At 41.8% G+C, this 15,248-nt stretch overlaps 1 protein-coding gene across 1 annotated transcript in view; it reads right to left on the reverse strand.

Annotated features, from left to right (window-relative positions):
* LOC145776329 (receptor-type guanylate cyclase gcy-28-like) overlaps positions 1-15,248 on the reverse strand; it is a 77,642-nt gene that overhangs the window by 37,154 nt on the left and 25,240 nt on the right. The window contains exon 3 of the mRNA XM_082587730.1: positions 9,056-9,199. Within this exon, the coding sequence (XP_082443856.1) occupies positions 9,056-9,153 (98 nt within the window). The 5' untranslated portion in view covers positions 9,154-9,199. The remainder of the gene's footprint in view (positions 1-9,055; positions 9,200-15,248) is intronic.

The following is a 15,248-nucleotide window of genomic DNA, read 5'->3' on the forward strand; positions in this document are numbered from 1 at the left end:
ATGCAGTATTTTGAGTGAAATTGGCACACCCTCTGCGACCCCTGAAGTTCGTTACGCGACCCCTTGCGGGGTCGCGACCCCCAGTTTGGGAAGCCCTGGTGTAGACAATCCCTTTATTTCTGGTGCTAAGACTAGCGTCTACCCGGGTGTGAGCGTAAATTCGGCTGTCTATGAAAATTCACAAGTAGGACAGCCATTCACAAGTAGGACAAAACAAATAAAGAAATTCTACACCAAGTGAACCAAACCAGAACTCTGTTAAAAAGTATGAAAACCAGACAATATAAATTTCTCGGCCATGTAATAAGAAAGCAAAAACTGGAGCATCTCTCTTTAACTGGTAAAATTTTTGGAAAGCGGGCACCTGGCAGACAAAGACAAACACATCTGGAACAATTTAACGACAAAACAGAAACAATCATCCATACAACATATAATAGGAACATTTGGTCCAATTATTCATCTGAGGCCGTCGATGCCTGGTTCAGGCAAGGCAATTGAAGAAGAAGAAGGACAGCCATATGTCGGTAATTTGTCATCGTCCCCTATTGTGCGGATTAGACTGTCGAATACAATGCAGCCACAAGGCTTCGATATAGCTGGACCATCGGTGGCGCCAGGTAATGCTTTGACGCCTAGTTTCAGGCAGAGCGCACATGGTTTGGTTCCACCTGTGACACTTGAGAAATTTAATGGTGATATCCTGCATTATCCAGAGTCAGAGATATCTAGAGAAGGGAATATGAAGGCTCGCAGCGATTGCCTTATTCTCGTGACACTACCAGGGCGGTAGTTTGTAGTGCTTTAAACATGTGGTTCTTTTTAAAATCGTAGAAAGTTTTGTAGTGCAGCTGATACAATGAGCTACAGAAGACAGTTAACAAACGTTACATAGAGCATATTCAAAGAATACTTGTCTACAAAGTCAGTTGAAAAGTTGCCAGTAAGCTGTTTTTTTTAACAAAGTCTTTGCAGTAGGCCAGATGTAAAGCGAGTATATGAGTAGTTGAATTAACAAGCAACCATGAGCATGCTGTGAATATCCAGGCCTGATGCTAATAGCGCAATGCAAGTTGTCATAACAAGATTTATTAAACTACTATCGGTCCCAATTGTCATTTTACGATAAACACAGATTATTTACGATAAACAAAAGCCCTTCTATTGTCAGACGTAATAAAAGCCTTCGTATCCCCTTCTTTAGATATCCCTGTCCAGAGTTTAAGCGTAAGTTCTTTAAATTTGTGGCGTACATGTATCCAGATGACGATGTAAAGATGTTGCATTTGCAATCTTTATGCACGAGTGAGGCAGGAAGAGCTATTCGTGGTCTTGGAGGGCACTCAAACAGGACTCTGGCTTATCAAACAGCTTGGGAAAGATTGGACCAGCGGTTTGGTAATCAGAACCTTTTGGCATCAAGACTACGAGAGGGAATATTAAATGGTCCCCCCATAAAGGAGTTCGACCCATCTGCTTTAACCCTCTGTCTACCGAAAAATATATATACAAGTTTTACCGTTGGGGTCCATTGGACCCCAAATTTCCAAATACTTGATTTGGACAAAAAAAATCAGCTCCGATGATGAAATTAAAGCTCAATAGGAAAGAACGTAATAGACTTCAAAAATCATAACTTATAAACACTGTAGAAAAACCAAAAATACTCGAAATTTAACAAACAAGTCATACAGTAGCCCATGCACAAACCAAACTGATACGGAATTGGTCAATTCTTGAGCAATGGTCAAACTATTGAGAGATTTGGCTTTTGGATTTGGCTAAAAAAACGCATATTAGGCCTACATATTAGGTCACAAGAAATATTGTGAGTTTATGTATGATCACCAGGTCAGAGACACCAGGGGCGTCCACGTTTGGAAATCTTCAAAAATCTTTCAACATGGACAAATCAAAAATTTGAAAACCTAATTAGAAGTATGGACAATCGATCGTTGTGGATACTCACGGTAGCCGACGCCTTATTCAGGCATGGCCGATGATGATGATGTATGATCACATTCATTGTAAATGAATTGCGAATGTTCTTGGCAAACGTTGAGTTTGCAAGTAGTACAGAAATGTCTGCATTTTTGGTCTTGTGTCTTTCGCAAAGATAGCATCTAGCCTTCTTTGATTTTGGCGCCTGATCTTCAAAAGCTGTTTCTTTTATTTTGTTGCGGATTTAGATGCCTTGTTGATATTGAAGTCGAAGCTGGTAATCCAGCAAGCTCTTTTCCTAGTTGGATCTAAAATTTTCTTCTCTTTTATACATGCATGCTTCAATGTTGTGCTGCTATTTCCGCCTTGCAATTGATGCCATATCATAAAAGCATTGACAGCAGTGACATTGATTATATTGAAAAATAGAGCTATCGGCCATCTTCTCGTCATTCTTTTGGAACTGTATTTCCTAAAAAGTCTGTCAATAGTGTCGACTACTTTTTTAGTGCTGTTGTGATACAAGATTACTTCGAATGCAGCAGGCTTGGGGTCCGTTGGACCCCACGGTACAAGATGCTATTATTTTTTTCTACGCTACCAAATTTTGTTTGAGATCAATAATTATTATATTGTCCTAAAGATCAAGCAAAGCTGTGAAAAGTCAAGGTATATCAATATCGCATCTGCTGTATGTCCTGAGAAATCGAAGAGCGAAATTTGTTTTGGGGTCCATTGGACCCCACGGTAGACAGAGGGTTAAACTGCCTCAGAGACAGAATGTTTGAATGTGAGCAGACGTATCTGTCTCTAGGACGTTTGGCAGAGTTAAACTCACCTGAAGTGATTCATAAAATATGTAATCGCCTTCCCGAGAAAATAAAAAGAGATTTTGTGCCTATGTCTCGCAGAGGCTGTGGAGGGTTTAAGGAGTTGAGGACTCTTGTAGACGATGCTGCGGCTGATGCGGAATGTGCATTAGGCCAGGATATGTTTGCGAGTCAGTTAAAAATGTTTACAGGGTCTAAACTCTAAACACTCGCGATCGCGTAGTCAGGTCAAGGTAAATGCCGTTGTAACGGTCCAGGAGTTACTGCGGTCTGAAAGTTACCGTAACTTCTGGACCGCGTATACGCGGTCTGAAAGTTACTGCCAGTCCAGAAGTTACTAAAACAGGGTTTTCAGATTTGACGCTTGCAGCAGATTTGTATAAATAATTTCAACATTGGAAACATGTTGAACTTGAAGACTTATCCACCATTGCATCTTAACAACATGATTTACAGCAGAAACGTAATTGGGAATGAAGAGAAAATAAGATGAAAGTTAAAAGATGAGTTTTGTACCAGAAATTGTTGCTGTTTTGGAATGAAATTTGAATTTGTAACCTAACAATTTACGTAGGCTATCATTTTAACCTGATTTGTTTGTATTATACCATTTGAAGTTGTGTCCGTGCCTTACGTGCGTTGGCAAATAAATTTGCATGAGGAGGTGATTGACTAGATGACCACTTAGCCTATAGTTTTTTGCTGTCATCCTGATTGTGCTATAATGCAACCTACGATTCACAATGTAGTAATATGAGTGTTTTATTGACTCATTGTAGGCTATATGGCTCTGTTGAAACAAATAATTTAATTGATCATCGCTACAAACATTTCAAAGTTTAAACCGTGGGTATAGGCCTACGTGAATCGGTGGCATTTAATAAGCTATACAGGCCTTAATATATCGTGCAAAGTTTGCATTTGAAGGCTGACTTGTTAGCCGCTGGTCTTGAGTCGTAGTTGACGAACATAGTTTTTAACAGGGATCTGTCCCGGCCCCCCTTCTGTTTAACATCTACACCCACGACTTGCCAATCACGGTATCCGCAAAGTACGCCTATGCCGATGATTTGGCCATTCTACACTTTTCAAATCAATGGGAAACATTAGAAGGGACTCTAAACAAGGACATGTCAACACTTTCGGCATACCTCCAGAGATGGAGACTGAAGCTCAGCCAAACCAAAACAGTGACGACAGCCTTCCACTTAAACAACCGGGAAGCGAAGCGTCAGGTCAAGATCAGCACCGATGGAAAAACCCTGCCCTTCTGCCCAAACCCTAAATATCTAGTGGTAGTCCTGGACAGGTCGCTCACTTACCGTCAACATTTGGAGTCACTACGCAAAAAGATCTCAACACGCACAGCTTTGCTAAGGCGTCTGGCCGGCTCTGGCTGGGGAGCCGGAGTTGATACCCTGCGCATTGCCACCATCGCGCTAGTTCACGCTCCAGCAGAATATTGTGCACCTGTCTGGAGGCGCAGTGCCCACTGCCATCAAATCGACACTGCATAAACGACGCCTTGCGTATCGTGACAGGATGCCTGCGACCTACACCATCGAAAAATCTCCCTGTTCTTGCAGGCATCCAACCAGCTGAGCTTCGCGAAGAAGCCATCCTGTCTCTCGTCGCGCTACGAACCCCAACCACTTGCTCTACTCAAGTCTGTACGAGTCTGCGAACGAGAAACCTCAGCGACTGAAATCGAGACACCCATTTGTACGTGCCGCACAACTCCTGATGAAAAGTGCTGAAGACCAATCCATCAGTGCGGCTACCTGGGCGGACCACCAATGGAGCTCGGAGTGGAAGAACTCCTCAAGACTCCAAACTTTCATCTCCGACACCAGCCACCACCCAACGGAATGCATTTGCCAAGGAAGGCCTGGGTGCGGTTCAACCGCCTGCGTACTGGCGTCGGACTATTCCGCATCAACATGCACAAATGGGGGATGGCTCCATCCGCGATCTGTGAGTGTGGCATGGAGGAACAAACCGTAGACCACACCATTTGTAACTGCGCCATCTACCATGCGCCAAATGGTGTGCGTGGTCTACGTGAATTGGATGACGAATCAATTCAATGGCTGCCCGACACCTGCCCAAACATCTAGACCGCGTCGCCGCCACTACCCAAGGGTGGTAAAAGGCAGAGCCCCTCGACCCCTGGAGTGGCGAAGAAAAAGGTTCAAACGAAGAAGAAAACAATTTACAGCAAAGTTAGTGCAGGCAGTCAAAAAGTTTCAAATTTGATTTGGGAAAGGTTGGGCCTAACTCAAACATTTGATGATTGTTGCAATCTGAAAAGCGGTTTTGGTCTAATTTTTAGTCTAGAAATAGGGATAGCTATCTTCTTACCTGTGCCATTTCATTTTTTGAGTTTAAACAAACATTAGCTTGTATATCGTCAGACTAATAAAATAATGGCGTAACTCACTTTTTGACGAAATTGAGATATTAGTGTTTTGTAGGTCCCTAAAATGTAGCGCATCTGCCACATAATTTTCTAAGACCTACGTTAACGGGAAAGTGGTATTTTCGTAAAAATGTCAAATGGCCTAACTCAAACGCATGACTTAGGCCATTTTACAAATCTTTTTAATCGTTTGCTGGAAGTAAAGCTTTCCTCCAACAGAGCAGATGGTCAGAAGACGACGATCTCAATTGTACAGAAATAGAGCTTCCATTTTATCACAGGCTAGACGATTAATTTAACACAAAATAATTATGTTTTTTTTCTATTCTAGGTATCGTAATCTTGGCCATTTTCAAGTAACCACCCTACTTAAATCAATCTGTTTTCTCTCTGTTCCTTTGAGAAGCTTCCTTTTTCTAGCACTCTGGTAGTGCGACTTATCACCTCACACTGTGATACAGGTCAGATCTTCTCAATGCGCCGTTTCTCGGAGTCTTCTCGTACCCATGGCAGGTTTTTGTAGCAAGCTATTGTTGGATACGGTACCTAATTAATTCTCATCTTAATATCACACTTAGCGACTTCATAAGCTCGTTGCTGAGTTCTTCGCCATCATTCTTGAGTTTCACAGATGGGAGAAGGAGAACATAGGAAAACATAGATTTCAAAACGTTTGAATTGACTTTTATTTGTAGGTAGCTTAAATGTGCCAAAGTGGGAAAAGAGGAAAATCACTTTTTAGCGAAATTTCTCAATGACTTGCCTACTGTAGATTCCCATTACTGTAGAAAGGTCACAATGTACAGAAAGAAGAAATTCTTGTACTCTGGAACTATACCATAACCCAACTTCATCGGCAATACAAAGAGCTTGCTTCTTCTTCTTCTCTCGTTTGACTTGTAGTAGCTTAGATTGGCAATGCCTCATCGTGCAGCCATGATACGGTAGTTGGGTCCAGTTGTCGAATACCAATGATTTCACTTGGGGGCCGTAAGATGGGACATTCGTGGAGTATGTGTTGCATTGTTTGTTCTACCGCTCCGCAGACACATATCGGGCGGCGTATTATGCAACCCCCACCTAAACAGATTAGCTCCAGTGCAGCCAACGTCACATCTGATCCTGTTCAATGTGACCCATGCCTTTCTTGAGAGGTCTGCTCCAGGAGGGATGGAGAGCGCTGGTATAACTGAAAACTGGGGAGGGATATGTGGCAGCTCGTTCCATTCCTGGGCCCATGTCTCCATGCAGCTGAAGTTCTTATCCGCAAGCTAAAGAGCTTGCTGAATCATCAGGAATACTACCATGGAGCTCAGCCTATTTTAGGGAAGTATTTCATAATGAGAACTTCTCCGTTTTCATCGTCGGCTCCAGCTCGTGTCCGAGCATTGGTTGATCTTCAAATTGAGTTTGGATGGTGATGTCGTATGTGGCTTTGGAGGCCCAATCTGTGATGGAAAATACGTGGGCAAAAGGCACTGGAAGACGATTATCATAGATCCGCCGCCAATATGTGAAACCGGGCTGGAGGCTTCCAACTCTACCACGCCTGTCCCTGTTACCCGTGATATCATCGCCATTGGGCTTTGTTTGTTCCAGGTCCAAATTGAAACAATTTAGGCCATTTGATTGTATGTTTATTTACGATGGTCGTAACTACGCAAGGGCTACGCACACACTCTTGGCCAGCTTCATGTCCAATGCGGCCCAATAAAATCGAAATGTGCAGCTTCAGGGGAACTGGTTGCAACGGGCTGCCGGGTGCTCTGTTCATACTACGTAAAAGGGTCAGTGCGACGTGTGTGTTTCATTCAAATACAGTATTATTACCAAGGAACAATACGATGACCATATCAAGTTGAAGAATGAAGCTTGAGATGAGAAGACGACGACAAAGAGTCCGCTAGCACAGTAAAATCCGTATGGACAATGGATTTACAGGCTGTACTTCTGTGTCCTAAAACTAAGGCAAGCAGTATGTAGCGGAGCCTACTATAAAACCAAGCTGCAGGTACACAATTTTACACTATTCAATCTTGAATCAAAAGATGCTTATTGCTCTATTTGGAATGAAACAGAAAGTGGAGTGATGGGTGTGAATATCAAAATAGTAACTCTAATGTCTCTAGTGCCTACTATGCCCTTGCATGGAAGCATGACATCACTATTACTCAGAAGGACCTCGTGGCTGGTCACACTCATATGGAGTGCGATAGCATGCACATTGCACAGTACTATCGAGTGAAAATTGGTAAACAACATTTTTACGACGAGAGATTACGAAATTATCATCCAGAATGCCAAGATCAGACCGCATCCCAACAATGTACAGAGGATGCAACACAGTGATTTTATGAAAATCGATGGATGATGGTTGTTGAGTATTAGGCCTGGAAAGAAAGCTGAAGATCCCACGGTTCATTATCTTATAGGCCGAAATCATGAAAGCAGTGGAAAGGCATTGTACAAGGTCCCATTATGTGAGGCTGCACAGTGGGAGGATCTGCCACAGCGGTCACAAACAAACTTAAACGACACTACATGGATTCCTATTTTTTCAAGCCATCTTCCAATCAAATTTAGGAAATACAATAATCTCCAATCTATGAAACATGTTATGCCAATATTGTGCCACTCCTTTTTTGATAATTTGCCTCATTACTGATAATTTATTCAGCTTGTCTTGCCAACTGTGAACTGTTTTTGGGCGAAATATGCAGTCTAGCATGAAATATAACTCCTATTGTTAGATTGGAGTTGCTATTAGGGATTTTCCTGTTAATTCTAGTCGTATTATCACTGTTGTTATGTCACCGTTAAAAAACTCATATTGATAAAGTCAAAATATCAAATGGCCTAAGTCATGTCAGTGCATTCAGAAAATGGCCTAAGTCATGCCAGCCCATTATGGGATGCAAAATGAAAAAAATCAAAGTATACATGCTCATTGTACTTGCATCGACATGCTATTTTCGTTTAACTGTACAAGAAATATGATAAAAACAAGCGCGTAGACAGTTTTTTTCGATTATCTCAAAACAAGAAAAAATGAGTTACTCCATTATTTTATTAGTCTGACGATATTTTAAAAATCGTGTTTCGGGTTAATATTATTCGTGATTAGGGAAATATTCATGGTTAGCGAAATCACTATACAGTACTAGACTAAACTAAATTCTTATTTTACTGTTTGGTGGCTGAAGTGGCTATTTTAGCACCACAAAGTTGAAGTGGGCCCGGTATACTTCACCATCTGACGGCTTAAGGGGCTGTTTTAACCTCTGATGGCAATTCCTTTAGATCTGATTATATTAAGATCTTGATAATGTTTGAAGTCGCGGCAAATCTTTTAAATCCGGGCCCCTTAAATATTCCGGGCCCGGGTCCAAAAGTACCACCTAGACCCCCCTGTCAACGCCTTGATTAGGGGTGCAATGCTACTGAGGGTAGACTATACTGAAGTATCTGTACAGTGTACAACGCTCTCAAAACTAGTGATACTTCACTGCCGAGCACTCGCAGTAACCTTCGATGACGATTCATTGCGTAAGAAATTAGCTATGAACTAATTAAAGATTTGAGTAAAAAAGCAACTTCAACCTCAAAACAGATCCACGTAAAAGATGGAGGTTGAAACTTTAAAACCTAAAACAAGCAAATATCAAACGATGCTGTACAGGTGGCTTGGTGTGACCAAATTGATTCGTTTACTTTACATATTATAATTTTAGGCTACATAGGAAGATGATTTCATCATTAAACTGCGCAATTTTAAAATCAACGCGAAGTAATGGACTAATGGAGGCATAGTTTTTATACTTGAACTTTCAAATTTAGCCTTAGCCTGAAAACGATGAGACCTTACTAAGTGAAAACTATGACCGAGGTATTCCAATCGTATCTTTTGAACAAAGAAAGCATGAAATTCCCGAAGTCTGCTGCGGTGATTCCAGGTCTGACCATTGTCGAACAACATCGCAATCCTTTCTTTTTATCATAAGTTGGTCTCCTGCAGGAAGTACAAAAGCATGAGCTTAGCTGTACAAAAATACTGTTGTGTGGTGGCATAGAGTAATCGATGAATCAGCGAGCAAATACTTTTTCTATACGTTTAATGACAGATTAATAATTATGTTGCATAATCATAGATGGCTATAATAAACAAAAACTTAGAGAAAATAGCAATTTAAAAAAGTAGGCCTATTCGTTCTACTCTTAACTATATGCTGCTTATTTGAGATAATAACCCAGATAGAAAAATCTGTCATTTTTACATTGATTTTTTTTACTCAATTTTATTATTTATTAAAACGTTTTCAAAATAGTTGTTTCCAAAAGATTATATAGCCAATGTGTGAGTTTGGGAGATCGTGATAAATAATTGGTTTGCTTGACAACCCATTGTTACGGCCAATCTCTGTACAAATCAAACGTCATATAAAACCGTTCAAGTCTACTGAATATTACGTCATGGAAATTCCTAAAGCATGTGCCAAAATTGCACCATCGTTCATAAGACCTGTTTGGACCTGTTTGGGCCTGTTTAAACAGGAAATATTACATCAGCTTAAACACCTGTTGGAATGACTTCATAATTGTCTTTCATTTATTGCGTCACAGTTACTTTCTACGTGAATTTGAGATATTGATATCTATTCTGGTCATTCGTAAAATGATTGTTTGAAAGTTGGCCGCACATTTAACTGTTGGCTTAGTGCTTGCTAGCTGGACAAAAGTTCCGTCTTTTATCCAAGTAATTTGTTGTGTAGTGACAGTTTAAGTGGTGTACGCGTTGCACCCCCTCGTTTTTGGTAGCCGTGGGCTAATTTTTACAGAAATACACTGTTTGAAAAGAAGTTCAAGTGTGTGTTTCTTCGGTCATTATATGCAGACGAAAGGATCCGGGAACTTTAAGTTACAATTTTCCCACGAAGAAATTATGGTTTACCGCTGTGACCATAAAAAATAAAAGACGATTCTCTGTCTAGTGTTTGGCACAGAAGCACTTAGAAGCAAAAAATAAAAGACGAAGTTTGTAGTTGGTAGGCTAAGAAGCACTTAGAAGCAAAGAAAATTAAAGACATTTCTTCTCGGTAGGCAACTGAAGAACTTTAAGCTAAAAAGTAAAGACATTTCTTCTCAGTTTGGTACAGAAGAAAAATAACTTTGACATTTATTGGCAAGAAAGAAGATTAAAGGCAATCCATCTGTGCTTGAAGATTCAAGTGGAAGAATCCAAGCAAGTTTTGTGGACGTTTGGACTTCACATACTCGTACAGCTACGGTATCGTGCATTTAAATTCTTTTTTGTATTTTTTACGGTCTTTGCAGTTAAGTTTTTTATAACTACTGTAATTTGTGTGTTTGTGTAACTTAATTTTTTAATTGTTAAATTTAGCCCTAACATTTAATATGTCTACACTCGGTGGCGACAGGGACTCGACCGCCGTCGACTCGACTGAGTTTAAGCCTGATGATGTTCTTTGCGGTCGGGCAGGCCATTCTGGGGAGGGACCCATTAACGATGAGGCTAAGTCAGTTCGAGAGGCCCGGCATCTTAGACGGGATATTTTGACTCAAATTGGGAAACTTTCTGTGGCCCTAGGTTCTTTGAGTGATAAGCAGGAACTGTTAATTTTTAGATCTAAGTTATCTACTTTAGAAGAGGAATTACGGCATTTCCATGCTCTTTTGAGTAAAATTGTTAACTCTGCAATCTTGGCAGAACTTCGTGATAGGGTAGATCCCGAATTTAACTCGTTAAAAAATAACTTCGAACAAAAAGAAAGTGAGTTGTCAGATAGGTTGGATGCTGACATACATCCTGAGGATAGCGCCTCAAATGTAAGCACTAGGATGTCTGAGAGCTCGTCACGGATAGTTGCACAAATTAACCTACAGTTAAGACGAGAGGAGCTCCAGATCCAAGCTGAGTCCGAAGCAAGAGCTGCTGAGGCCATCGCAAGAGCTGAAGCCATACGAGCTGAGGCTGCCGCACGAGCAGAGGCTGCCATACGAGCTGAGGCCATACGAGCTGAGGCTGCCGCGAGAGCTGAGGCCGACGCGAGAGCTGCTGAGGCCGAAGCGAGAGCTGCTGAGGCCGCCGCGAGAGCCGAAGCTAGAGCTGCTGAGTTCGCACTCAAAGACGCTCAGTTGAGGGCCGAACAACGTAAAGAGGTAGTTTTAGCTGAATATCGTTCTGAGTTGGGCTCCCGGCGTAGCTCTAGGAAGGGCTCTTCTAGGCATTCCAGAAGTGAACATCAATCACAGTTTAATTTACCTAACCTTTTCCACACGCCTGTTCAATCCGTAAGTGGACCTGTACAATCCACATGTTTTCCAGCTGTTTCAGGAGGTCTCGGGGCCGCGGCTAAGGATCTTCCGAAGGCTGTAGAGCCAAGGTCTGCAAATTACAACCGAACTCCTCCCCCAGAGCGTACAGGTCACGGGGCCGCCATTAGCAGTAATGCTTTGCCCCCTTCACAGTTTTCAGCGCCGCTAGTTTTTGATCGCCCAGCTACACGTAATTTGGGTGGTTGTGAGAGGCGTATCGTGTCTCCTGATTTTAACGTATGTGAGGATCGTGATCGGGCTGTGCATGTGACTGAGCCCACTCAGTCCATTAAGGGATATAGCTTGTCTTCTCCCGCTAAATCGAGTTCTCAACAGCAGGATTGCTTTTTTGAATACCAAAATAGTAGGACGTTCTTCGATAAGGCGGCCTTGATTGGTTACGATGGTAATAATATGCCATTTGTCTTCTTTAAAAATCGTGTTATGGCCTTGATGGCAGCTTCGCCCTTTAAGGGAACTCGTTTGACTTTGTTGCAAGCAGCTTGTGTTAGAACAGCTGCACAAACGATTGCTAATTTGGTTTCTGACACTCCTGGCTTGTCAGAGGAAGACAGGATAGAAATGTCGTTAGCTCGCTTGTCCCAACGTTTTGGGGTTCGTGGAGGTCTTTTCGCAGAACCAGAAATTAGAAAGTATCGCTATGGTAGCAAATTGACTTCTATCTCTTCCAGTGATTTGAAAGAGTTTAAAGATGAATTGTCGCAGTGTTTGCTTTACGCGAAAGCTTATGGTCAGCGTGATAAATTAGAAGGACGTTTTGTTTTGGATTTGGCTAAGCGACTCCCGTTTGACGCTAAGCAGCGTTATCTTGACTTTTTAGGTGATCAGTATGGTAGCACTGAGGAACCTACTTTTCAGAGTTTGTTTGATTTTGTAGTACGGGAGGAAACGCGCAAGTCGACTGATTTTAGCATTATGCTAATGGGCGATTCTGGTGAGTCGCAGCATTTTAAAAAGTTTGGCAAAGGAAAATTGCCTTCATGTCCGGTTAGGCAGACGTCGGTAAAGCCCCATGATAATGTGATTTCAGGGAGTTCGCAGTACTCGACTGCTGTTGGCGCACCGCGCGGCGGTGTGGCCAGACATAGTGACATACCGGCGTGTTTTTGTTGTTCGTCACGTGGTCAAGTTGAATATCATTTTTTGTCTAATTGTAAAGAATTTTTGCGCTTGACACCTAAAGATCGGAGAGATGTCATTGTGAAAGCTGGCAAATGCTTGAATTGTTTGCGCCAGCATATGGTTAGAGACTGTAATCATGCAAATAACTGTCGTAAGTGTGGACCTACCAACGATAGGAAACACTATTTTCTTCTGCATGATTTTTATGTGACGTCACGTGATTCTCTGGATTCGGTTGGTAAAGATGATGCTGGTGCCAGAGTTCCTGTGCGTAATGTTAAGATTGGAAATGTTAAAGCAGCCTTTAACCGCGTTACTGCTGCTCGTGTTTTGAATCCAATGACTGGCAAATCGAAGTTGGTGTATTGTCAGCATGATCCTGGTTCGCAGTTGACCTTTGTTTCGAGTGACTTGGTGTGCGAACTTGGTCTTAAACCGTATGATAAAGCGTCGTTTAAAATAGATACTCTGGCTGGTCAGAAACCTACTTGTGCTGACCTTGTTAAACTCAACATCCAGTCGTTAGAGACTGATGAACTGTTTTGTGATATAACCTCGGTGGTTAACCCAGCTTGGGCTGACGATGTTAAAACTTTACCTCATAAACAAGATTTAAGTGGTTTCCGTCATTTTCATGACGTGAATATGTTTCATTTGAATGATTGTAGTACTGTAGATGTACTGATTGGCAACGACAACGCTTATTTGATGTGTGCAAAAGAAGAGCGTGTTGGTGACAATCGTAGTGAACCGCATGCTTTGCTCACTCCTCTCGGTTGGTTGGCTTGTGGTGGTAAGTCACCCTTAGTTGAAAGCGTTGCTAAAGTGTGCAGAGTACAGACGTCTTCAGAGTCGGATGTCATCTCTGGCTTTCAGCGTAAAATTGAGTCTCGCGATATGGAAATAGCAGACCTGAATAAAGTCATTCAGGATTTGACTTTGCAAAATGAAACCTGTGAATTGTCTCGCAATGATATTTTGGCTAGAGAACTTGTCGCACCGAATATTGAGTTGAAAGATGGTCGATTTGAGATACCTGTACCGTTGAAGGAAGATATTGATTTACCTAACAATTTTGTGTTGGCGTCAGATAGAGCTGCTGCTTTAAAGAAGAAGGCTTTAAAACAATCTGAATTCCGAGGAACTTGTGTAAATGATGTAATGTCTTCTTGTCCTGAATTGTCTGACTTGTTAAACCCTCTGGCAGATGTCTTGGCTAGATTTCGGCTTGAAAGATTTGGTTTCATGGCTGATGTGACCAAATACTTTTTTCACATTTTGGACTCTTCAATTCGTAAGCCCAATTTTATTGAACTGCTTACGTACACAGGCAGTGCCGTTCGGATCGTGAACGAACGCCCTTTGGTACCTTTGAGTGACGACCCTAGGGATTTTACTGTCATCACCCCTGCCTCACTTTTGACCCCATACTTAGACCCATACTGTGCTGTTGGGCAACCACATGATCGTGACCAATTAAGAAGGGATTATCGGTTCAATTTGTCACTTTCTCAGCAGTTTTGGAATAAATGGATCGATTTTTACTTGCCAGGTCTTCAGGGCCGGAAAAAATGGCCGAGAATTTGGAGCCTGGTCAACTTGTAGTGGTAGGTTCTCTCCAAGACATTGGTAAACGTGGGAAGTATCAACTTGGGAGGGTGCATGAGGTAGTTCCACAAATTAGGAAAGGGAAGCATGTGGTTCGTAGAGCCAAAGTTGCCGTCTGCAACTATGATGAGAGTACGGGGAAAGTGAAAGTAGACTACGTGTTGAGGGATATTTCGTGCCTCGCCCCCGTAAAGAACACCTAAGTGTTAGGGTTTGAGCCTGGTTTTGTCTGCGGTGGCCGATACTTGTCTGAGCCCGGAACAGTCGGTTATTATCGCAACTATTGTATATAGCGTCATTTAGCGTGTACCTATGGTACCAATTTCATGTATCGTCGTGTTTATTCTTATTGCTGTTCATTCTTTGCATGCCCTTTGTATTTGCGTATTAACTTAAACGTGAGTGATTCAAAAAATTTGTGTATCGTGTGTTTTATTCATTGGCTCACGATTGTCCTTCAATTCTTTTTTAGTTATGCCATGTTAGACTGTCATAACTAGGGGTCGCTATGTTACGGCCAATCTCTGTACAAATCAAACGTCATATAAAACCGTTCAAGTCTACTGAATATTACGTCATGGAAATTCCTAAAGCATGTGCCAAAATTGCACCATCGTTCATAAGACCTGTTTGGACCTGTTTGGGCCTGTTTAAACAGGAAATATTACATCAGCTTAAACACCTGTTGGAATGACTTCATAATTGTCTTTCATTTATTGCGTCACAGTTACTTTCTACGTGAATTTGAGATATTGATATCTATTCTGGTCATTCGTAAAATGATTGTTTGAAAGTTGGCCGCACATTTAACTGTTGGCTTAGTGCTTGCTAGCTGGACAAAAGTTCCGTCTTTTATCCAAGTAATTTGTTGTGTAGTGACAGTTTAAGTGGTGTACGCGTTGCACCCCCTCGTTTTTGGTAGCCGTGGGCTAATTTTTACAGAAATACACTGTTTGAAAAGAAGTTCAAGTGTG

The sequence above is a fragment of the Aplidium turbinatum genome, chromosome 8 (assembly GCF_918807975.1).
Source record: "Aplidium turbinatum chromosome 8, kaAplTurb1.1, whole genome shotgun sequence".
NCBI lineage: Eukaryota > Metazoa > Chordata > Ascidiacea > Aplousobranchia > Polyclinidae > Aplidium > Aplidium turbinatum.